The sequence below is a fragment of the Dermochelys coriacea genome, chromosome 2 (assembly GCF_009764565.3).
Source record: "Dermochelys coriacea isolate rDerCor1 chromosome 2, rDerCor1.pri.v4, whole genome shotgun sequence".
NCBI lineage: Eukaryota > Metazoa > Chordata > Testudines > Dermochelyidae > Dermochelys > Dermochelys coriacea.
Window position 1 is genome coordinate 183,665,491 of NC_050069.1, and position 25,540 is coordinate 183,691,030.

At 40.3% G+C, this 25,540-nt stretch overlaps 1 protein-coding gene across 1 annotated transcript in view; it reads right to left on the reverse strand.

The window, feature by feature from the left end:
* Window positions 1-25,540, reverse strand: part of ITPRID1 (ITPR interacting domain containing 1) — a 70,457-nt gene that overhangs the window by 27,236 nt on the left and 17,681 nt on the right. The window contains 5 exon segments of the mRNA XM_043507124.1: window positions 6,918-6,972; window positions 8,495-9,084; window positions 17,381-17,583; window positions 18,194-18,280; window positions 19,120-19,159. Of these exon segments, the coding sequence (XP_043363059.1) occupies window positions 6,918-6,972; window positions 8,495-9,084; window positions 17,381-17,583; window positions 18,194-18,280; window positions 19,120-19,159 (975 nt within the window).

Below are 25,540 nucleotides of genomic sequence, written 5' to 3' on the forward strand. Positions count from 1 at the left end.
TGTATTTAGTTATTTTGATTTAAAAGTGATTATCCCAAGCTCTAAGCATTTCATAAGATTAAATCACGCAGAATAAAAATAAATGTACACAACATCCTGTAAACTAGCCATATAACAACCACAGAATAACTAGCACATCACCATAGCCCTCAGCCTTCAACCTATTCCCACCCAAAACACCTGAGAAATTTGCATCATGTTTCTCATGAGCCCTATGCTTTAGAAAATAGTGAAATGGCTAGGGCTGTCTCTCTCTCTAAAAGCATATGCTTTCATAGCTCACATTTAGTAGAAAGCCTTGGTGAGGAGTGGAACTGGTTGAAAAATTTCTCTAGAACAACTTTTTAAATGAAGAAAATTCTATTTTTCTATAAAAAAATAAATGAGCATATTCCTTTGTTTGTTTTCCAACTCCCCAGAATTGTAGAAGGAAAATTTAGATGAAAATGGAAAAAATATTAAAATTTTTTATGGGGGGAAAAATATTTCCCAACAATCTCTAGTGAACAAAATGTTGCAACTTACTAGAAAGGCCAGAATTGAGTTCTGAAAACTTCAGAAGTGGGGATTCCTTACTGAAAATGTCTCATTTTTGGCTCCAGCAACCACACCCTTAGGGCAATTGGGTCAGAGTGAGAGCGAGAGAGTATTGTCTTTAAGGTATTGGGGGTGGGGTCATTTTAGGTTTGATGATACTGCCCAACACTTTGAATTTCATACATTTTCACTGGGAATAGTCCAGGGCACAGGTGTGATATGCTCTGACAACCAACTTCACTCAGAGGGTAGGCAGCTGCTTTCTGTACTAGTCAGAGCTTCTGAGGGGCTTTCTTGCTTAGTCATAAACAGACTGCATTGGCAAGTCTAGAAATAATGAAGGTGTGAATGAGCAACGTGAGATCTGCTTTTTAGAGGAAAGGGCATAATATTTTAGGTAGTGATGCATGATCAGAATTATTTCTAGCCCTTGATACAATTTGGGAGTCTAAGAGAAGTGATTAATCTAGCTAAACCCTGAGATTACAGCCCACTTTGGCAATGGTCTTTTATCCTCCTTCAATTGATGGAACAGCTTTAGACTTTGCCAGGTCCTCCCTGTATTTTTCCTTGCCAGCCAGCATCACCTCCATCTTATTAGTAATTGAGCTTCAGCCAATTGGCTTTAGTCCATCTTCCAATCCCTGCCAAACTTCGGGAGAGCCTGGTGATGGCTATGTCTGGTTCTGATGAAAATGAGATGTAGGACTAGGTGTCATCAGCATACAGATGACATTGCAGATATTATTTCACAAACTCCCCAAGTGGCAACTGCAGAGAGATATGAATAAAAAGAAATGACAGGACTGAACTCCTGTGGGATTCAACAGCCGAGTGCCCTGATGAAGGAGGAGGAGTCACTCGACACCATCCTATAGAATCACCCCAAACAGAATGAAAATTCCCTCCTTCCCTGCCAGGTCCAGTAACACTCTCTGCTAAATGGTATCAAAAACCTCTGAAAGGTCAGCATGGATGACTTGATATGAAGCTCATCAGCGAATGCTATTAGGTCTGTTTCTATGCTATTGTCCAGCCAGAAGCCTGACTGGAAGGGGATTTAAGGACTTCAGGATATCAGATTTCAGATTAGACCCATCATGGCCTTCTCAGTGATCTCAGCCAGAAAGAAAAGGCTCAGCATCAGCCCACAGTTGACAAAGCTATGTTAATTCTTTGGGGCCGGGAGCATTTTTTTGTTCTGTTTGTATGGCATCTAGCACAACGGGGGCCTAGGACATGAATGGGGCTCATAGGCATTACCACAGTACATATAAGTAACAGTATTGGTGTCCATTTTTTTAAGTATGTTTGGCCACAATTTGTTTGCAACTTCCCTGCAGCTTTCCCTCTCCGAGGGAGGGATTAGATTCAAATCACAATAGCTTACAATAACTTAAATACCTCTTACTAGAATACTGCACAAGACTCATTTGGAGGGTGGGGCTGGGGCAGCACAGCAAATCCTTGTTCCTTGACCCAGTATCCACTTTGACCCTAGCTCCACAGAGGTCATTCTGAATCTGTTCGAACTTCTCTGTGAAGAACTCAGGTTCCTCAGAGCAGAAAGAAGCCACCCAGAAGAGTTCCACTGTTCAGCATGTCCACTGCAGTCATCACAGAGGACAGGAAAGCCCACCTATCTCCCACAACAGCTATAGCAAAGTAACAGTAGTATAGAAAATATTTGGGACCGAGTCACTCCATTATGCCATGCTTACGCAGAAATAATTCCACTGAAGTTAAGGGAATTACATCAATGTAAAACCCATGTAACAGAGTGGAAAATCAGCCCCCTTTATGTCACAGGCAACAAGATCCATCACTGGATTTCCACCAGCAATGCTCTCATTTCCTTCTCTCTCACCCCATCTGTTGGAGGTCATTATTACACTAAGGTAACTGTCAGGACTGTTCAGAAAGTGGGGACACTTAAGTTCCACAGTGTAAATAGTCAGAGTGTGACAGTTCTAGTGGTAACCAGGACTGTGAATTACCTTGTTACCCCCTTCCACAGGCGAGAAAGAATCTTTCTTATGGTAGCTGGCTCTTTGTTGTTACTATTTTGCTAAATATTAAAAATGATGAGAGGCAACAGGAATATCCAGATGCTAGCAGAAACATGGAAATAAATGTGGATTCCTTTCCCATACTCGTTCTGGCATGGAGCAATCAATGCCATACACATTATAATAAAGAAGAAACAGGATTCACACTGTTGGAACACAGTCAATTAAGAAAAATACTGATTGCATTCTGGAAATATTCCCATGGTGCCACACTGTATGTGGAGTTGGTGGGTAGGAGGAGTGAAGGTGTGATAATTAAAAGAGTTGCTACTTGATAAGTCACAGGAGCCAATGTGTTAGCTTAGCATCCTGGGAAGCTAGAATGTTCCCAGCTGCTGCGAAGACGGAGTATAGTTTGATCCCTGGCACCATTAGTTGGGACAAGATGAATCACAAATGCTCTAATAGTGAGTTTCCATGTCACAGTGTGCCAGATGGAGGTGGTTACTTCTCTGATTGATTGCCTTTTGGGCTACAAAGAGGTTTTCCAGCAGGCTAATGCCTTTATGTTGGCACACAACCTTCAGGGATCAGCAGGTCCTTCTTTGGTCAATACCACATTGGAATCCTTGCATAGCAATAGTGTGGCTCCCCTAATGGGGAAAGGCATTGTGGAGTAAAGAAGAAAGAAGTGGGAGTGAACAAATACAATATTGTACAAAAATAAACCTCAGATCCCTTGCATCCCTAATAGACATTGCTGCAAATGAATCTTCAGACACGTGCTGAGTTAATGGGCATGAACAACACCGAAACATCCTTTAGTTAAACCCAATACTTTACTAAGGCTAATTGAAAATGGAAGGAATGATGGGGGCGGGGGGTAGAGAGAGAGAGAACAGCTCTATTGTCAAGTATCGAATATGAAATCCCTGCAACAGATGAGTTTACATGCAAGCCTGCACCTCATCAGGGCAAAGATACAGTGGAGTTATTTCCCTCAGAACACAACAGCACCAATCCCTTGCACTGCCCAGCTAGCTTTCTCAACTGTGAGCTTTAGAATATAAACAGCCAATAAGTAAGAGCAATAACTATAGCTTCCTGCTGGGAGCTAACTCTGCCTGTCATGCATTTGCTGGGTCCTAATACAGGACAGTGAATAAAGCTTCATTACAGAACAATGGAGTTAGCTGCCAGAGCCTACAGATTTGAATAAACAACAAATAAGCAACATCTGCTCCAGCATATGTGTATGGTAAAAAAAAAAAAGTCACAAAATAAAAGAATTTGTAAATGCCAAAAGCAACACTAAACTGCCAGTGCTACTGTAGAGCGAATTTTTAATTGCACATGCATACAGGCAGGCTGTGGGTATTAGTCTCACATATGTCTGGTTGCTGCCAACCTGGGAGTATAGATGAATTTAATTAAATAAGGATTATCCCTGCTCCCCAGTACAATTACTTATTTATAACAATGATAAAATTGCCTAATAAAAATTGTAATATTTTTTTTAAAACAGAGCTAGAAAACACTGTTTTCCTTGTAAGTCATTCAGGGATGTTTGGGGAGTTGAGTGTCTTTTAAAATTAAGTCTCAGAATTCTGCCAAGAGAGAAAAGAAGAAGAAGAAAAAAGCCTTATCATAAAGCCTGCTGCATTTAAACAGCCAAAATCTACATGATGGAGAAATATAAAGAAGACACACAGGAGACAGGGAATTGGCTTTCATGGGGAGTGTAGAAAATTAAGCAATTGGACTAAAATTGAGGCCAGGCTACAGAGCCAAGGGAAAAGACCATTAGGGCAAGTACTTCAATAAGTCACCAATTTCTAATATGCTCCCTTTATGCAAAATACTCTGTTGCTAGTTAGCCCTACTTCTTCATCACCTAGCACTACATCCAGAGGTAATGGAGTGGAACAGCTTCCATTCCATCCCTGTTTTCAGAGGCTTGTAACTTACGTTTCTTACAATAGATTCTGCTGGCCAACCGAGAAAGGGGTCCCATTGTGCTAGTTACTGTACAAACACAGTAACAGACAGTCCCTGCCCCTGAAGAGATTACAATCTACATTTAAATTTGGTAACATTCACTTTTGGGGCTGTTTTCCATAATTAGGGTCCTATTCGGCAAAGCACTTCATCATGTGGCTTTAACCATGTGCTTAAGTCTATCCCTGTCCTGGAATGCACTTAAGGACATACTTAACTTTAAATACATGTTTAAGTTAATCACTATTCAATTTAAGTTAAGCATATGCTTACATGCTTTGGTAAACTGGGGCCTTAGGGTTAGATCCACAAAGAGGATTCAGTAGTGCAATGTTCTAGATACCTTGCCCCCAATGGAATCCACAGTTCTGAGTTATGTACCTAAATACATTAGAGGATCTGGCCCTACATTGTCTTCTTTGAAATTAAGACAAGCATCAATAATACCATAACAACAGAGAAAGATCAGAATTTAAATCACATGCTGAAATAACATTTGGGAACTACACCTTGTGTCACAGACATTAATATAATACTTGTACTATTTACTTATATGGTATTGGTTGGCCATTTAATTGGATGACAAAGCACTGCCATCAGTAGAGGCAAAGTAATCACATTCTACATACTGTACCATGAAATCACAACTAAGCACATGCTTATTTCTGTGTTTTAGACCAGAATGCATGGTACCTAGTTATTCCTTTACTTATAGTGAGAACAGTATAAATATGCAATCTGCAGCAATTAATACCATTTGTCATTACATGGTACAGTAATTCACTGGAGCTGGACAAATAGTAGGAAACTCTATCTGTGAGCATTTTAGCAAATCCTGAAATGGTTTGACTGCGTTCACTCTCTGTGAATACTTGTGCAAATGAGGTTTTCTTTGCACAAATGTTGGGGAATGACTGTTCTTTGTGTGAATATCAGTATGAAGATTATTTATGCATTGGTGTGGGAGCTTGTCTCTATTTATAAAGATTCAGTTGTCATTCAGGAAGCAGAAACAAAACAATACCATGTAACTGAGGTGATTAACACACCATGAATAGCAAACAGGGGGACCTTATCCAAAGCCTAGTGACGTCAATGAGGGTATGTCTACACTGCAATAAAAACACCCGTGGCTGGCCTGTGTCAGGTGGCTAGGGCTCACAGACCTTGGCCTGCGGGGTTGTTTAATTAGCGGGGAGACATTTAGGCTCAGGCTGGCCACTGGAGAGTCCCAGAGTCCAGGCTCCATCCTGACCTGAATGTCTACACTGCAATTTTTTAGTCCCACAAGCTCTGGTCAGGTGACACAGGCCACTGATGGTGTTTTATTGCAGTGTCGACATACCCTTGAGAGTCTTTCCATTGACATCAATGGTCTTTGGATCAGGCTCATAGTGAACAGCAAAAGACAGGACCAAAACAAACAATCCATAAGCTGAAATACATAATTGTTCAATAAACACTGTATGTGGGTATATCACTAATATAATCATTCAAACAAAAACCTGCTCACAGTTCATTTGGAAACAGAAAGAAAGAAAGGCTGTCAGATAAATTATTCACTGCAAATAGTTTGATCAGCTCTAGCATTTACTAAGTGAAGCTTATGTACTTGGGGTGAACTCCTGGCCTCACTGCAGTCAACGGGACTTGTGCTATTGACTACACTGCCACCAAGATGTCACCCTTGGAGATGATAACTCTTGGGTAAATTAATGGGATGTATGGATGATTAGCATCTATGGATATCAGGCCACTTATTTATGTGACTAAATATGGATTTGCATTTAAATAATCAATATCATTTTGTGAGGCCCACCAAGGTGTCTCCCTTTATTCCTTGCTATCTGTTCCTTGCCATTCTCAAGCTCAATTACATAATGACTCTCCCCTGCTCTGGAGTTTGTTACTGCTGCTTTGAACACAACTAGAGGGAGGAACTTGAGAATGCTTCTAGACAGTCCCCAGCCTGCTTCTCCAGCACTCCCCATCCATCTCTCTAGCAGGAAGAGCTCAGGACTCAAACTCAGGTCCTCCCACAGGATGTCAAGACACACTTCCACTTTACTGTCAGTCCAGTTTGCGCTTTAAGCCTTTAAGCACTTAATGCAGGCCCAGCCTGGCAATGAGTTGTGTATGAACAGACCTCTAGGCATACACACATATAGCCCCTTTGACTTGATGTGCATACTTGTAAGCCACATTATTTTATTAATGCTCGTTTGGTTGGCACATTTATAGTTGTGCATCTAAACTGCATAGATGGTAGGAGCAGCTAGAGAATGCATTCTGCAAGAGATGAGAAATTAGAAAAAATACACAGCAAAATTAAGGTTTTTTTTTTAAAGCTATATGTTATTTGTTAATACCCACCTGAAGTGCTGTCATGAAGATTTCCCCCTGGAGTTTCATCCTCAAAGCTCTGGATCTGAGACAGAAAAAAAAAACCCACAAAAGCAAAAACAGCTTATTTATTATTACAAGTGTATTTCCCCTTTTAGAATTAAGAATTTTCAACTGAAATATTGTTAAATCTTCTTTCGGTGGCTCTTGTTTTTTTTATTGTTTAGAATTTTAAGCCAGGATCTAGTCCTGGTCACCCTCCAACTCCCATATTTAAGTGTCAATGAACAAAGGCCTCCTACCCCTGTACTATACATTCAAGCTCTTGCCACTGAACTGGCTCAAACAAATGCCCCTCAGAAAATGTGCCTTTATTAGCATACATCAGACCTATGGCGCCAAATTCTTGCAATGAGGTGTAAGGAAGGGAAGGATTTTGCTCAGAGAATGTATTTAGAGAAGCACCCAAACCTCCTATATATAGGGATTGGTGCCTCCACTGTGCTAGATGCTCTTCAAAACTCATGCGGCTAGTTCAGCCCTTTTAATCCAGTGTGCTGAACCACACCGCCTCAGAGAGGTGCAATAGTGTTTCATGTGTTTCTCTGCAAGCTGGGGTGGGGGAGGACAGCACCATGACCCCAACCTTGCAGTCAGGACTTAGCATTTTTCTTAGCCACTGTAGGTGAATGTAGGCTGGGACAAAACTCTTGGAGCAAAAGAAAAAACTTGAAACAGGACTCAGATGAACGAGCCTCTTCTCCATGGAACCAGAATCCCACCTCCCCAAGATGACCCTTGAAAGTGGAAATTTTCCTTATTCTGCTGCCATCTTTTACGGAGGAGGCATGCCACCTCTCTCTCTCTCTCTCAAGTTCCAATTGTCTGTAGTGGATTGCTGGCTGTATCCTCTCCCCAGTTCCTTGGTTCTTCAGGGAGACCATAACTGTTGGCCTCCTTCCCCTATTTTTAGTCTTTGGGTGGCTGGAAAGATAAGTCTGCTCCTCTGTGCATCCTATTAGAATTGCCAGTATGGGGCAATAGCCTTCCTGGCCCTCTTTCTGCAGCAATGGGACCAGACACACTCCAGATGATCCCACTGTTGCAACTGCATACTGATCTTATACAAGACTAGGATTGACAAACACTCCAGGTTATGCTGCACCACACTGACCCTGATCCGCTTCCCATTGCTCCTAAAATGTATTGACAGCAGAACATCAGGGACTAGAGCCATTCCATGGAATGTGGATCAGAGGACAAGCCATTTCTTTGAATGAGCTTGTTTTTAGGACACAGAGCTTAAGGAACAACTGCTGGAAAGCATATTGGCATTTTATACAACAGTACTTGTTAACACAATCATGGCTTTTTGAGTAACACCTGGGCCAAATTTTTTGACAGTAGTTTAAACCTAAATTGAAAACCTTAAACAGTCTATAACACACAGAGAAAGGGGTCTGGCTTCTCTCCCTGGTGCAGGGATATGATGTTTGAAATCATTCTACTTTAGCTCTCATCCTGGAAGAGAGAAGCCAGATCTATACTTGTATTTACCATCTGTATATGCACATTGTCATTATACGGTACATAGAAATCTGCCCTACCTCTTCCATTTCAAATGAATCTGGAGGCTTGCTCTTTGGACCAGGCACCCTTCTGAGCATGTGAGTCAAGAGCAAATTGGACTCCTTCCTTGGTCTGTCTTTGACAGCCATCTCCGATGCAGAAGGAATCTGGGGCTGCTTTATAGGTATATATGACAAAACCTGAGATTTCCCTGTTGGAGCCTGTGGCAGCTGCGATAATGTCAGTGCATCATCCTGAGTGGAAGACTGTTCCTCTGTCAGACCCACCAAGGTATTATTTTCAGAAAAGCCAGTCCTGATTGGTATGTGTTGGTCCATCTCAGCATAGATGGGAGATTGTTCTTCTCTATCCTTGAATGACTCTGAATTTCCAGAAGCCTGAGCACTCCTTTGCAGTACTGTTGCCTGTCTAGAAGCTTTTCTCAGGAAATGACCTAGCCTTCTCCGCTTCACTCGTGTGGCCTCATCTTTGTTCCTCTGACTGTTTGTCATGCTCTTTTCTTCCCCATTGCTCTCCTCTGATTTCTGCTGCTGGGTGTTAACAATATTCAACAAAGAGGAGAAGGCACTAGTCACATGATCCAGGACTTCCAGTTGTCGAAAACGCCCTTGAGTTTGATAGAAAGGGATGAAAAGGTCCATTGTTAAAACAGAAAAGAATGACGTGGCCATGACCTAAACTAACGCTATTAGGTTACACACAGTTGTCAAGGCAGTTCAGCCTTTCCCCTCGGCTTTCTTCAGAGAGACTGGGAATTCTTCAAACAACAGGCTGCTTTGGGAAAGGAATGCTAGGGCTTCTCCAGATCCCTTTATTATGGATTCTTTTTTATCCATATTTTAAAGGCCAAATTTTGAAGAGTGGTTTCCAAAGTTCTGCAACCAAAATTTGCAGGGCATACAGAGAGAGGTGCATGAATATGGCTTTGGGAGCCAAACTTGAGACTCAAAGATTCAGCAAAGAATTTAAACATGTCTTAAACTGAACTTTAAAGAGCGTGAGCTACCCTATGGGCCCTATAATCTATGCTGGCAGTTAACACGGGATTTAAAGGGCCCTTAGGGAGTGATTCTCATTTACACTGTTTTATTGAATAGGGATGGATTTAGGTGCTTAAAGATAAACATGTGCTTAAGTGCTTGCTAAATTGGGGCCATGCATGTTACATGTATGTGAGTTAAGATGAATTGTATATTTGAAACAACCTTCTGGAGCATAATTAATTTTAAAACTTTTCACTGTTAATGAACACATTAAGGGCCTGATCCAGAGTTCACTGAAGTCAACCAGAGTCTTTCCATTGACTTGAAATGGGTTTAGGATCAGGATATTAATGGTTTGATTGTGCAAGTCTTAAATCTGGTAATACTTATAGAAGCAGTTTCATTGAGCTCATTGGGTCTTCTTGTGTTAATACTACTCAGCATAAGTAAGGGCTGGAAAATCAAGCCTCCATTTCCCAAATACCATAAGCCAGATCTGATTCCAGTATTAAGACTGAAAAGCGATTTGTACTATGAGTCACCCCACTGAGCTCAATTGGTCTACTCAGAGTACGGTGCTACTCACTGTGAATAAAGGTATCAGAATCAGTTCTCAAATATTTACAGTTGGCTGTCATCCAAGACTCCTGTACATGTATAAACCCTTTAACGGGTAGCGATTAAGTACTGTAATTTATGTCAATAAATAGTTCACTGAATTAACCACTACAACCCCTAAAGGCTCTGTTCTTGCAAGAAGTGCACTGTCCTCCACAGACAGAGCAGAATGCACACACACAGAAGTTTCATAAGGTTCCCACAGCTTGTTAAGCTTATTAAGTCTCTGTAATTTGCTGGCAAATATTATTCCACAGCATAACAGCTCAAGGGAAATGATTTAATTTTTCATCTGTTTTATTAAAAAAAAACAAAAAAAAACCCAAAGAATTTTGGAGATTCCGTCATTGTAAAATGTTGTCAGGTTATTGATAAAAGGAATGACAACACATCTGCCTGTATATTGTGTCCCAAACTCTTCCTGAGGCAATGAAAATGTCAAAAGGGCTCCTGATTCCTTGAGAAATTCACTGAGGGGAATAGATGGCAAAGTTCTAACATCCTTGGCTTCTGTGTCTCCTACTGAGCAGCCAAATTTATTGCATGTATTCTGCATGCAAACTGTTAAAGCCGCTTCACTGATGATTAGACAACAAGGGGATATTTAACATGGATCTGAGCTGGGTCTGTGCATGAGGGACCAATATCATGACATATAATTCCTGACTGTTACCATTTCTCTCTGAGACTCATGTTTTTCCAAACACTGGGATGGCAAAATCCTCTGAAGTTAAAAATCAGGCAAAGTGTTTTTAAGGACAATGACAAAGCTTTCACTAGCTCTGGTTAAAAACTAGTCATTGGATCTACCAGTATACAGAGTACACAGTGGTATTTTGTGATATAAAGATTTTATTGGCATGAGTTTGGGATGATGGTATGACTCACTCATGGCTTTGCATATCAATGATGCCATCACATATTCTCCGAATAAAACATATATCCTCAGTATTGTACATTGTTAGGCTGTTAACTGTGTCAGGATATGCAAATGCCAATTTCTAATCTCTTCTGAATTATTAGTGACAGAATTGTCTAACGTTTCTGATTTAAATCAGAACCACCTTTTATAGTTCGAAATAGATTGCAAAAGCAAAACAACATGTCAAAAACTATCTCAGTTTCTGACAGCTAATGAATGAACCAAATGATGAGGTAAAAGAGAAGCAAGCAATAATTCACTAATTGTGAATGTAATCAATGCACAGGGTCAAATCCATCCTTTGTGTAACTACACTGACTTCAACCAAGTCACTGGAGGAACCACATCAGGCTAACATTGCTTCATTGCTTAATCCTCCCCTTGCAGGCAGCCCCATTGATTTCAGTGGGATCTTTCCCAGCAGTAATGTTTAAACATGTGAGTAAGATGAGCAGGTTTGAATTTAGCCCACATTATTTATAGAGCTTTTAGCTCTTTTCCTAAATACTAAGGACCCAACCATGCCAATCCTTACTCACTCAAGTAATCCTTGCCCATGCATGCAATCCCACTGAAGACAATTAGACTACTCATGTGAATCATGGCCTATTTACTTTATAGCTGTGAGAGCCTGATAACAGTACAGTTATCCCCACAGCCATTTACAACACAGCTGAAATCTGTAGTGTAGATGAGACTAAGTCAGGGGTAGTCATTAAGCAGACAGTGGGCCAAATCTAGATCACCAGATGCTTTTTGAATGAACCCCGAAATCTTTTTATTTACTACTTATCATTATTGTTATTATTTTTTTTATTATTTTCTCTGGAGCCTGGACCTTGACTATCCCTTGACCAAGAAATTTGGACCTTGACAAAAAAATAATGGCCTACCCCTGCCTTAAGGAATAGAGATGAGACACTAGAATTGGCAGTTGTGTTGTAATTGTCTCAGGATAATTATGTTGTAAACAAGCCCACTGACTCAGTTATACAGCATGTGTAATTTGGTCAGTGTCTAAGAATTTGTAAGGTCAGGTCTTAAATAGCTGAGGAAAAAAAACACATTTTAGTTTATCTTTACCTAAATCCCAAGGTAAATTGTCTAGAAGACTACTATAAGGATTTAAAATCTCATAAGAGGCCATCACTGAAATGAATGAGGGGCCTTTTGAGTTTCTAGTGGTGACTGGAGATTTTCCAACAAAATGTTTTTTAAATGGAAAATGCAGTTTCTGCAAAAATATTTCCATTAAAAAAGATTAACCAAAATTGAAATGTTTATTTACCATTTTGAAAATCAAAATGAAATATTTAATTTTGGTTCATGTCATCTTGATTTGTTGAACTGAAATGCTTCATTTCAGATCAGCTCTACAATGATGCACTGCAGTTTCCCCTCTGATTGAACGGCTGTGATGGATCATGGGAGTCATAAGACCACAGTATATCTGAGAGATGTAGTCTGGCTGGGGACTCCAGCCTATAAAGAAGAATGGGTGCACGAGGCACCCAAACTACAACTCCGATGAAGCACCATGGAAGCTCAGGAGTACACAAATGAGTGTTAAAATCAAAGGAAATTTTTTAGATTTGTGAATATTGAAATGTTTTTATTGGATCAAATTAAGGCTGATGATTAATCACAGTTAACTCACGCGATTAACTCAAAAAAATGAATTGCGATTACAAAAATTAATCGCCATTAATCACAGTTTTAATCACACTGTTAAACAATAGAATACCAACTGAAATTTATTAAAAATATTTTGTATATTTTTCTATATTTTCATATATATTGTTTCTGTATTGTAATTGAAATCAAAGTGTATATTATTTTTATGACAAATATTTGCACTGCAAAAATGATTAACAAAATAAATAGTATTTTTCAATTCACCTCATACAAGTACTGTAATGCAATCTCTTTGTCATGAAAATGCAACATACAATTGTAGATTTTTTGTTACACAACTGCACTCAAAAACAAAACAATGTAAAACTTCACTCAGTCCTACTTCTTGTTCAGCCAATCACAAGACAAACAAGTTTGTTTACATTTACAGGAGATAATGCTGCCCGCTTCTTATTTTCAATGTCACCTGAAAGTGAGAACAGATATTCGCATAGCACTTTTGTAGCCGGCATTGCAAGGTATTTACATGCCAGCTATGCTAAACATTTGTATGCCCCTTCATGCTTTGGCCACCATTCCAGAGGACATGTTTCCATGCCGATGATGCTCATTAAAAAAATAATGCATTAATTAAATTTGTGACTGAACTCCTTGGGGGAGAATTGTATGTCCTCTGCACTGTTTTACCCACATTCTGCAGTATATTTCATGTAAGAGCAGTCTTGGATGATGATCCAGCACATGTTGTTCATTTTAAGAACACTTTCACTGCAGATTTAACAAAATACAAAGAAGGTACCAATGTGAGATTTCTAAAGATAGCTACAGCACTTGACCCCAGGTTTACGAATCTGAGGTGCCTTCCAAAATCTGAGAGTGACAGGGTGTGGAACTTGCTTTCAGAAGTCTTAGAAGAGCAACACTCCAATGCGGAAACTACAGGACCCGAACCACCAAAAAAGAAAATCAACCTTCCGCTGGTGGCATCTGACTCAGATAATGAAAGTGAACATGCGTCCGTCCGCATCATCAGCATGGACATATGTCCCCTGGAATGGTGGTTGAAGCATGAAGGGACATATGAATATTTAGCGCATCTGGCACATAAATATCTTGCGACACTGGCTACAACAGTGCCTTGAGAACACCTATTCTCACTTTCAGGTGACATTATAAACGAAGTGGGCAGCATTACCTCCAGCAAATGTAAACAAACTTGTTTGTCTGAGCGATTGGCTGAACAAGAAGTAGGACGGAGTGGACTTGCAGGCTCTAAAATTTTACATTGTTTTATTTTTGAATGCAGGTTTTTTTATACATAATTCTACATTTGTAAGTTCAACTTTCATGATAGAGAGATTGCACTACAGTACTTGTATTAGATGAATTAAAAATACTATCTTTTATTTTTTTACATTTCAAATATTGTAATCAAAAATAATTATAAAGTGAGCACTGTACACTTTGTATTCTGTGTTGTAATTGAAATAAATATATTTGAAAATGTAGAAAACATCCAAAAATTTTAAAATAAATGGTATTCTATTATTAACAGTGTGATTAATCACACGATTAATCATGATTAATTTTTTAATCACTTGACAGCCCTAGATTAAATATGTTGAAATGAAATGTTTCGACCTTTCTGAATCATAATTTTTTGAACTTTCCATCTCCCAAAAAATATTGACATTAACAAATTTTGGTGTATTGTGATTTTCCATGGGGCAGAAATTCTAATATTTGAACAGCTCTAGGAACTTAACACAAAATAGGAACTGATGATGGATCTTCACATATATGCCCTCCTTCTCTTTAAGCAATCTTTCCTCTGTTCCAGTGAGTCACACAATAAATATTGCACTCTGGATTTTATAGTCAAAATATTAAACTATCTTTCAGGGATATTTAGAAGAGCTTCAGAAATGCAGTATTTAACATATGCAGATTATGATATAGAATAACTTGGGGAACCTCCATATTGATGATCCATAAGTACAAACTATAAAGTTTCTCAAGTCAGACATGCACAGAAAATCAAAAAGGAGGAGGAGGAAGACAGAAGGGGAATGGAGTGAGTGAGAAAGGAGAGAAATTTGACTGACATGTTTTTCTTCTAAAGACTTGTGTTTTCTGGCTATTCATTCCCAGCAAAGTCCTTTCCCATCTGAGGATGACGTGAGCTAGCTAGATTTTCTAAAAAGTTCAGCTCCTATTTAGACACCACAATAAGTAGCTTGATTTTCAAAACAGTTCAGCATTTTGGGTGCTTAGCTCTTATAAAAATCTGGCCATCTGTGTCACAATGGGAGCTGCTGGCTGCTGAGCTCTTCTGAAAAATCAGAGCTGAAACCTTGGCTCCATTGAAGTGAATGGGAGTTTGGCCATTGATTTAGATGGAGCCAGGATTTCACTTCTGGCTTTTATTTAGGTGCCCAATGGATTGCTGAGCTCTTGAAAATCTGGCTCAGTGACTATACAGAAGAATCAATTACCACCAATCAAACAGAAGCATCAACAAATAATACACCAACTGAGCAGCAAATGCATTTGAAAAGGTCAGATCAGCAATTAAACAGCTCTAGAAACTCAGGAAAATAATAAATCTGAGTTTACTGTGGAAGCCAAACCCACAGTTTATTCTCCCACCACAGCCACCAACAGGCAAACCCAAATAGAAAAAGACTTCACTGGGAAATTAATAGCTAGGAGATTTTAAAAAAACAACAACCCTAGAGAGACCACACCGCCTAGCCAGACAGACAAATCTCTTCCTCCTCTGTCATCCACTCCTTTTCTCTCTCCCAGACTAGATCTTAATCCTTTGCTCTTTCATTCTGTTCTTTTTTTCTCTTCTCCTTCACTCTTTTACTTTTCTTCTTCTCCTTTAATCTGTCCTTCCTCCTTACTCCCTCCTTTCACTCTCATTGATTTTCTTCTTTCCCTCTCCTCTCCTCCATCTGGGGAGTTCTCTCGTTCACACACCAATCCCATTGATGTGTGGGTTTGCTGTAAACATTTAGCTGGGCACACGGGTCTATGAAACATTTTCTGTAAGGGTGGACATTTCTGTTGCATTTCTCATTTGATAATGTACGGCTTACTTGATGAAGTTTCTGAATAGGAACGCAGCCAGTATGTATGAGATCCTGCCTCGATGAGCATCTCAGGAGCAAACTGAAGCTCTTGAGGGTCATCTGGCTATCATTGTGCAGCGGACAGGCGTGGAAGCTGTGCAAGAATAAGAATTGTAGACTTGGAAAGTACAGTCCAGATTTAAAAAAAAAAGGAAGGTGTGTCTGAGCAACAGGAGGAGGAAGGGAATGATGTGATCAGCTGTATGTGGCATATGTACTGAAACAAAGTTGGTAGAAAAAAGGAGCGTGGTATGAAAGAAATCTCCCTTTCCTTTGGAAAAAATCAAAATCTGTAATTTCAAAATTTGAAAAATGTCAACCAGTTTTAATGCTGAGCCTGAAGAACAGATTCTCACTGCTCTGCTGGTGGCAGGGTGTAGTACTGAGAGGGTGTTGGAAGAAGATGGATTGCAGCATCTTGACACCACAGAGCATGCATGAGAAAGGGCAGCAAGACATGAACGTGTAAAGATAAGTGATGTAGTGAAGTGATCTATCTACCTTCGGTATTTATGGGGCGCAAAACACCAGTTACTTGGATTATACTAAGAAACATGGATCCAGATTTTGGTAGCTTTACTCATGGTAGATACTTTAACACTTCTTCATATGTAGCTCCATTGGCTTCAGTGGAACTATTAGCTGAGTTAGGTAGTCTTCAGCATAAATATGGGTAATTTGTATTAGAAATTGGACCATAGAGATTACAAGGTGTGGTCATAATCCTAAAATCCTGTCTATACTAAAGAGTAATCGATTGAAAGGCCAGAAGGGAAAATTATGATCATCTAGTCTGAATTCCTGCAAAATGCAAGCCTGCGAATTTCATCAAGTAATTTCTGCATCAAGACCACAACTTCAGTTTGAGCCAGAACATATCTTTTAGAAAGACCCTTCAATTTTCATTTAAAATACCACAAAATACCACGTCGGTAGGTAGATTGTTGAAATCTTCTCTTCCACATCATATCTTCCACATATGTACCTTTAGACTGTGATCAAGCCACCTCTTAACCTGCTCTTTGATTAGTTACATGGATTGATCTTCTTAAATTAATCTCCCCACTGTATTTTCCACTGCATGCATCCGATGAAATGAGCTGTAGCTCACGAAAGCTTATGTTCAAATAAATTTGTTAGTCTCTAAGGTGCCACAAGTACTCTTTTTCTTTTCACTCTAAACCAGGTTTTCCAATCCTCAAATTATTCTTACAAAAACCTCTAACATGGCTGTATCATTGTTCTCCCTGGGTGTAAAGACCTTGTCTGTGAAGTGCATGGTGCATTGCTGGTTCTATATAAGTAATAAATGAAATTTAAAAAATAACAGCCCAGACAGCAAATTTTAACATAGTTGTAGATGATATTACAATTGAGGGCCCGTTTACCCTATAAAAACAGTTATGTTAGAAGACCTGATTAGATACAGTTAAAAATTACAATTATATTTACCATGTCTGGAAGAAGTTATGCTATAAATTTGCAGAACTATCTCCTGAATATGGTCCCAGGTCTCATTCATTTTCCCCTCAAGGTCCTCTCCCTGCCTCCACAACCCCCACTTTATTTTCTGTTGTTGCATCTCTGACAAAACACTTCTCAATTTACCATATAAATTGGGATTCTCGATGTCCATACGCTGCTTTTGAGCTTCCAGAAAGACTCGGGTGTTGATTCCTTTTGCTACGGAAGCATTACTGATGAATCGAGAAGGGATTTTAGTGCAAATGTCAGGTTCTTCTGTCCCAAACCCCAAATCCAGTAGAATCTCAACTGGATCATTTTCCCAGAGCTCCAGCCATTCAGTGATGCTGTAGATAAAACAAAGACAATTCATATCACTGTCCTGACATCACCCTTCTTTTTGTTTAGCTATTACATGGTTTTGCCTTTGCTCAGAAATTCTATTTCCTTCCTCCATCTCACTTTCCCAACACTACTCCATGAGAGATAGTTATATTCTTACAGTTCAGAGGCACATAATTTTTTCACCCAGGAATGCATTAGACTGGAAAGATAAGGCAGATCTAGAGTACTCAGCAAGAGGAACATATGTAGAAGTTGATATTCCTATGGATTGAAATCCTCTTTCTATCCACATAATAGATAAGGCACATGCTACAGCAATTCAGCCTTCCTCACATTGCCTCACAAACATGCCTCAATACTCACCTCTGATGTCAATGGAAAGCTTATCAATGGGTTTTGTATCAGGTACATACTAATCAGTGGAGGATCATTTTGTTCTTATTGAAGTAAATGAGAGAATTCCCATTAACTTCAACGGGAGCAGGATTGGGTGTCATGTATCTTTATTTTTTACACTCCATTTATTGGATTTTTAATCCTCATATATTTGTCAGTCTCTAAACAGGACTAACATTTACCACTTTGGATTGAAAATATCTGGAAACTACTAACCTTTTTGGTGCACTAGCAAGAGAATGGGATGAGTTGAAACTGTTCCATCTTGACATAACAGGAGTTTCTGAAAACTGATGCAGAGATCTACAAGAGTTGGAAAAAGTAACATTGAAGTCTTGGGGTCCTTTGGGATGTCATTATGATTTTTTTTCCAGAGTAAACATTTGCATTTTGTCTTGGTTTTTATTTTGTCTTGGTTGATACATAATATCAAGGCCTTAGAAGAAGAGCATGTATGATACTGTGGCAATACACTTATTCTCAAGAACAGTATGTTACAGTAGGTGTTAGAATGTAGGTGTTAGGTACCAGTAAATGCTAATTATAAAGGTGGCAGAACGTCTCGCTTTTAACAGATGGTGAATCTTTGGGGAACCTTTAGGGAGCACAGTTTCTCTAGCTACCTACTTCTAAAGGATATAATTGCCGTTAACAAAGTTTCAGATAGAACAGGCTCACTAAGTTGCAACAGCAAAAACTACATTTCAGATTACATCTCAGTTCTTTGTATAGTTAAGGTTTCTGACTGTATTTGTAATGAATAATCTGGATAATAATGCCTGTTTTTAAGGAGCTAATCATTGTAGAATGAACATTCTGTAATCTGGTAGTCTTTTTCTAAGGTACAAATGTAATGCTTCTGTAATAGATGGACTTCACTTTACTCACATGTACCTAAGGTGATTAGGGTCATTAATACAGTTATGGATGAAAAGTTGGTCCATTCTCTATCCTTCCAAGCTGCCCCACAAGATACAGCTTAAACAAAATTTAAATTTTGCTTAGGTCTTGTACTAAGGTACTAATGTTAAAAAAAACTAAAACAACTATCTACAGAAAAAACTTTGTGGTTTCTTTGAAAATATTAAATATAAAGTTCCTTCCTTTATATCTAATATAGCCATGCATTGTCTGAAACCTACCTCACAGTCATTTGCACCATTCCTGGGTTAGCCAAGGAAACTGCAAATAAAAAAGTACATTTATATTTGTGCTCCTAATACCTCTCAGGACAGAAATGTTGTCAAACTAGAACAGACATAAGATTTATTTTATTGCATGACCATGTTATTTTAGCAAAAGCAGCAAATATGTGAAAACTTTAACTTCATTGTCACACAGATGTGAAATAGGACCCCACAGAGCATGTTAGCCACTGATGATCAACCTACCTAAGGTTCAGTGGTAAGGAAAATAGATAACATAAGAATGGCCATCCTGGATCAGACCAAATATCCATCTAGCCCAGTATACTGTCTTCCAACAGTGGTCAGTGCCAGGTGCTTCAGAGGGAATGAACAGAACAGGTTATCACCAAGTGATCCATCCCCTGTCGCCCATTCCCATTTTCTGGCAAACAGAGGCAAGGGACACAATCCCTGCCCATCCTGGCTAATAGTCATTGATGAACCTCTCCTCCATGAACTTATCTAGTTCTTTCTTGAACCCTGTTATAGTCTTTGCCTTCACAACATCCTCTGGCAAAGAGTTCCACAGGTTGACTGTCGAGATGTTTTTGGATGTGGTGGACCATCATCAGTATATACCAAATTCCTTATATTTATGTGGAAGGATTAAATGAGTTTCCCTTTGTGTTGTACAGATCCCCAAAGATAGACCTGTCCAAGCTGAGGATTAACCCAGATTCTGATCCCCAAGCTTTGTTGTAGTTTTGATTGTCACCTGAATCAAGAGGGCTAAATTTTCGTAGAGGTGGAGTATCTACACAGGGAGTTATACTAGCATAACTATATCAGTTTAAATTCATACTTTATCTTATACTGGTATAACTTTCCAGTGTAGACAAGCTCTTAACATCAGATTAAATGCCCAGTGAAGTCAATGGAAGTCTTTCCATTGACTCCACTAGGTTTTGGATCAAATCTTTAATGTGTTTGGGAAGGAGTTAAAACAGTCACAGAGCAGCTGAAACAGTTTTTGTGAGAGAAATAGTCTGGCTAGGAACTGGAAGTACTGAACACTGGTTACTGGAGTTCTAGGGTGCTACAATTAGGAGTAATAAGCTACACTTTGTTTATACCATCTAATCAACTTGCTCACTACTGTAAATAAGTGAGATTAGGATACAGTGTGCTGTGGCAGTATAATTCATTGCTCCTTGCAACAATGAAACAACACATTCATGGAATCGAAATCTTCCTTGCTGCTTGGAAGTTGGGGCAGAATATTTTCCTGTGGTTAACAATAGATGCCGTTCTGTGGCACATGCCAATATCTTTTTACCTCTTTTCTTGAGATTTAAATATTTGCTTTCTATTAACAAAGCTTTGTCTACAAAGAAAGGGAAAAGCATCGTCTCTTGTACTCTACTGGATTACTTTCCTGCTCATAAATCCTAACACAAATTCTTGTGGTTTACTCGCTGCAAGGATAACCATCAAAACTATGAACAAAAAAGGATGTCGGCATTCTGTAATTGCTATGGAAACATAAACCAGAACCTCTAATAGCAAATGCTGTGCTCAACTTGCACACAAATCTGCTACTTGTCTCTGGACACAACGTGTCCTCTTTTCCTGTACACAGCATTGGATCACCTTGCAATATTAAATTTATTTATCCTCACAGCACCCCTGTGAGTTAAGAAACTATTATCTCCATTTTACAAATGAGCATTGAGGCACAGAGAGACTAAGTGACCTGCCCAGGGTCATCCAGGAAGCCTGTGGCAGAGTAGGGAGTTGAGCCACAGCCCAGGCAAGAACCCTAATGCCCTAGCCCTGGAGATGCGCTATAAAAATGCTGGGTGCTTATCAAAGGCAAAAGAAAAAAATGGTGGGAAGTTATTAGAGTTCTTCCTTGATAGGGCTCACCAAGCCTTGCCGTCCAAAAGAACTTGATGCCCTGCCAACAAAAATTTTACCTTATAGTAAACTCCTCAACAGCATGTGTTACTGGGATCGAAACGAACACATGCACCACCACGGTAAAAGTACAGCAATGTGGAAGTTGCTGCTGCATGTTCATTTGAAATGATCGTAGCTTTTGGTGTTTTGAGTAGCCATGGAACATAACTAGTCTCTCAGCAACAGGCTGAGACACAACATAGAAACATTTACCTTTGCATCTGAGAGTACTTGCTGAGTAGACTTTCATCCACACGTGAGCTCCCACTTCCCTTTCCTGTCTTGAGACTTAATCAGAAGATTCCCAAACTGGCAAAGAGTGGGATTGTAATGGGATATAAAGAAAGAGGACCTATACTTTCTCAAACTAAGAGGCCATAAAGGTAATGTGATGGCACAGTAGGTATGCTTCCTGATCTCTATAAAAATGCATGTATTCTAGACTCTGAAAACATTTCATCTGATAACTGAGCTGGAATAAACTTTTGGGAAAATAATGGCCTTTAGAAATCAGTCAGAGAAAGTTTATGACAACAAAACAAAACAAAAAGGATTTTCTAAGCCAACAGCAGCGCTAATTGTTGCTGTGTTCACAGGCAAAGATGTACTTACATATGTGCAGTAAAGAATCCATTTTGCAGGGTTAAATGTAGTATCTAATACTTGAGAGAGACTAGGACATTTTACAGGTTTCAGAGTAGCAGCCGTGTTAGTCTGTATTCGCAAAAAGAAAAGGAGTACTTGTGGCACCTTAGAGACTAACAAATTTATTAGAGCATAAGCTTTCGTGAGCTACAGCTCACTTCATCGGATGCATTTGGTGGAAAAAACAGAGGAGAGATTTATATACACACACACAGAGAACATGAAACAATGGGTTTATCATACACACTGTAAGGAGAGTGATCACTTAAGATAAGCCATCACCAGCAGCAGGGGGGGGAAAGGAGGAAAACCTTTCATGGTGACAAGCAGGTAGGCTAATTCCAGCAGTTAACAAGAATATCAGAGGAACACTGGGGGGTGGGGTGGGGGGGAGAAATACCATGGGGAAATAGTTTTACTTTGTGTAATGACTCATCCATTCCCAGTCTCTATTCAAGCCTAAGTTAATTGTATCCAGTTTGCAAATTAATTCCAATTCAGCAGTCTCTCGTTGGAGTCTGTTTTTGAAGCTTTTTTGTTGAAGTATAGCCACTCTTAGGTCTGTGATCGAGTGACCAGAGAGATTGAAGTGTTCTCCAACTGGTTTTTGCATGTTATAATTCTTGACGTCTGATTTGTGTCCATTCATTCTTTTACGTAGAGACTGTCCAGTTTGGCCAATGTACATGGCAGAGGGGCATTGCTGGCACATGATGGCATATATCCCATTGGTAGATGCGCAGGTGAACGAGCCTCTGATAGTGTGGCTGATGTGATTAGGCCCTATGATGGTATCCCCTGAATAGATATGTGGACAGAGTTGGCAACGGGCTTTGTTGCAAGGATAGGTTCCTGGGTTAGTGGTTCTGTTGTGTGGTGTGTGGTTGCTGGTGAGTATTTGCTTCAGATTGGGGGGCTGTCTATAAGCAAGGACTGGTCTGTCTCCCAAGATCTGAGAGAGCGATGGCTCGTCCTTCAGGATAGGTTGTAGATCCTTGATGATGCGTTGGAGAGGTTTTAGTTGGGGGCTGAAGGTGATGGCTAGTGGCGTTCTGTTGTTTTCTTTGTTGGGCCTGTCCTGTAGTAGGTGACTTCTGGGTACTCTTCTGGCTCTGTCAATCTGTTTCTTCACTTCAGCAGGTGGGTATTGTAGTTGTAGGAATGCATGATAGAGATCTTGTAGGTGTTTGTCTCTGTCTGAGGGGTTGGAGCAAATGCGGTTATATCGTAGCGCTTGGCTGTAGACAATGGATCGAGTGGTATGATCTGGATGAAAGCTAGAGGCATGTAGGTAGGAATAGCGGTCAGTAGGTTTCCGATATAGGGTGGTGTTTATGTGACCATCGCTTATTAGCACCGTAGTGTCCAGGAAGTGGATCTCTTGTGTGGACTGGTCCAGGCTGAGGTTGATGGTGGGATGGAAATTGTTGAACTCATGGTGGAATTCCTCAAGAGCTTCTTTTCCATGGGTCCAGATGATGAAGATGTCATCAATGTAGCGCAAGTAGAGTAGGGGCATTAGGGGACGAGAGCTGAGGAAGCGTTGTTCTAAGTCAGCCATAAAAATGTTGGCATACTGTGGGGCCATGCGGGTACCCATCGCAGTGCCGCTGATTTGAAGGTATACATTGTCACCAAATGTGAAATAGTTATGGGTCAGGACAAAGTCACAAAGTTCTGCCACCAGGTTAGCCGTGACAGTATCGGGGATACTGTTCCTGACGGCTTGTAGTCCATCTTTGTGTGGAATGTTGGTGTAGAGGGCTTCTACATCCATAGTGGCTAGGATGGTGTTTTTAGGAAGATCACCAATGGACTGTAGTTTCCTCAGGAAATCGGTGGTGTCTCGAAGATAGCTGGGAGTGCTGGTAACGAAGGGCCTGAGGAGGGAGTCTACATAGCCAGACAATCCTGCTGTCAGGGTGCCAATGCCTGAGATGATGGGGCGACCAGGATTTCCAGGTTTATGGATCTTGGGTAGCAGATAGAATACCCCAGGTCGGGGCTCCAGGGGTGTGTCTGTGCGGATTTGTTCTTGTGCTTTTTCAGGGAGTTTCTTGAGCAAATGCTGTAGTTTCTTTTGGTAACTCTCAGTGGGATCAGAGGGTAATGGCTTGTAGAAAGTGGTGTTGGAGAGCTGCCTAGTAGCCTCTTGTTCATACTCCGACCTATTCATGATGACGACAGCACCTCCTTTGTCAGCCTTTTTGATTATGATGTCAGAGTTGTTTCTGAGGCTGGCACTGTGTTCTGCATGGCTGAGGTTATGGGGTAAGCGATGCTGCTTTTCCACAATTTCACCTCGTGCACGTCGGCGGAAGCAGTCTATGTAGAAATCCAGGCTGCTGTTTCGACCTGGAGCCCCGAACCAGTCCACACAAGAGATCCACTTCCTGGACACTACGGTGCTAATAAGCGATGGTCACATAAACACCACCCTATATCGGAAACCTACTGACCGCTATTCCTACCTACATGCCTCTAGCTTTCATCCAGATCATACCACTCGATCCATTGTCTACAGCCAAGCGCTACGATATAACCGCATTTGCTCCAACCCCTCAGACAGAGACAAACACCTACAAGATCTCTATCATGCATTCCTACAACTACAATACCCACCTGCTGAAGTGAAGAAACAGATTGACAGAGCCAGAAGAGTACCCAGAAGTCACCTACTACAGGACAGGCCCAACAAAGAAAACAACAGAACGCCACTAGCCATCACCTTCAGCCCCCAACTAAAACCTCTCCAACGCATCATCAAGGATCTACAACCTATCCTGAAGGACGAGCCATCGCTCTCTCTGATCTTGGGAGACAGACCAGTCCTTGCTTATAGACAGCCCCCCAATCTGAAGCAAATACTCACCAGCAACCACACACCACACAACAGAACCACTAACCCAGGAACCTATCCTTGCAACAAAGCCCGTTGCCAACTCTGTCCACATATCTATTCAGGGGATACCATCATAGGGCCTAATCACATCAGCCACACTATCAGAGGCTCGTTCACCTGCGCATCTACCAATGGGATATATGCCATCATGTGCCAGCAATGCCCCTCTGCCATGTACATTGGCCAAACTGGACAGTCTCTACGTAAAAGAATGAATGGACACAAATCAGATGTCAAGAATTATAACATTCAAAAACCAGTTGGAGAACACTTCAATCTCTCTGGTCACTCGATCACAGACCTAAGAGTGGCTATACTTCAACAAAAAAGCTTCAAAAACAGACTCCAACGAGAGACTGCTGAATTGGAATTAATTTGCAAACTGGATACAATTAACTTAGGCTGAATAGAGACTGGGAATGGATGAGTCATTACACAAAGTAAAACTATTTCCCCATGGTATTTCTCCCTCCCACCCCACCCCCCACTGTTCCTCTGATATTCTTGTTAACTGCTGGAATTAGCCTACCTGCTTGTCACCATGAAAGGTTTTCCTCCTTTCCCCCCCCTGCTGCTGGTGATGGCTTATCTTAAGTGATCACTCTCCTTACAGTGTGTATGATAAACCCATTGTTTCATGTTCTCTGTGTGTGTGTATATAAATCTCTCCTCTGTTTTTTCCACCAAATGCATCCGATGAAGTGAGCTGTAGCTCACGAAAGCTTATGCTCTAATAAATTTGTTAGTCTCTAAGGTGCCACAAGTACTCCTTTTCTTTTTAGGACATTTTAGCAGCACAGAAGATGCTGGATATTAAGAGAAGATAGGAGGAAATTTCAGTTTGAAATTCTATACCTCTTAATTTTGAATAGGAAGTTGGGAATACCATGTTAGAATGTGAGCAGCATTATTAAACAGTAATTTGGATCC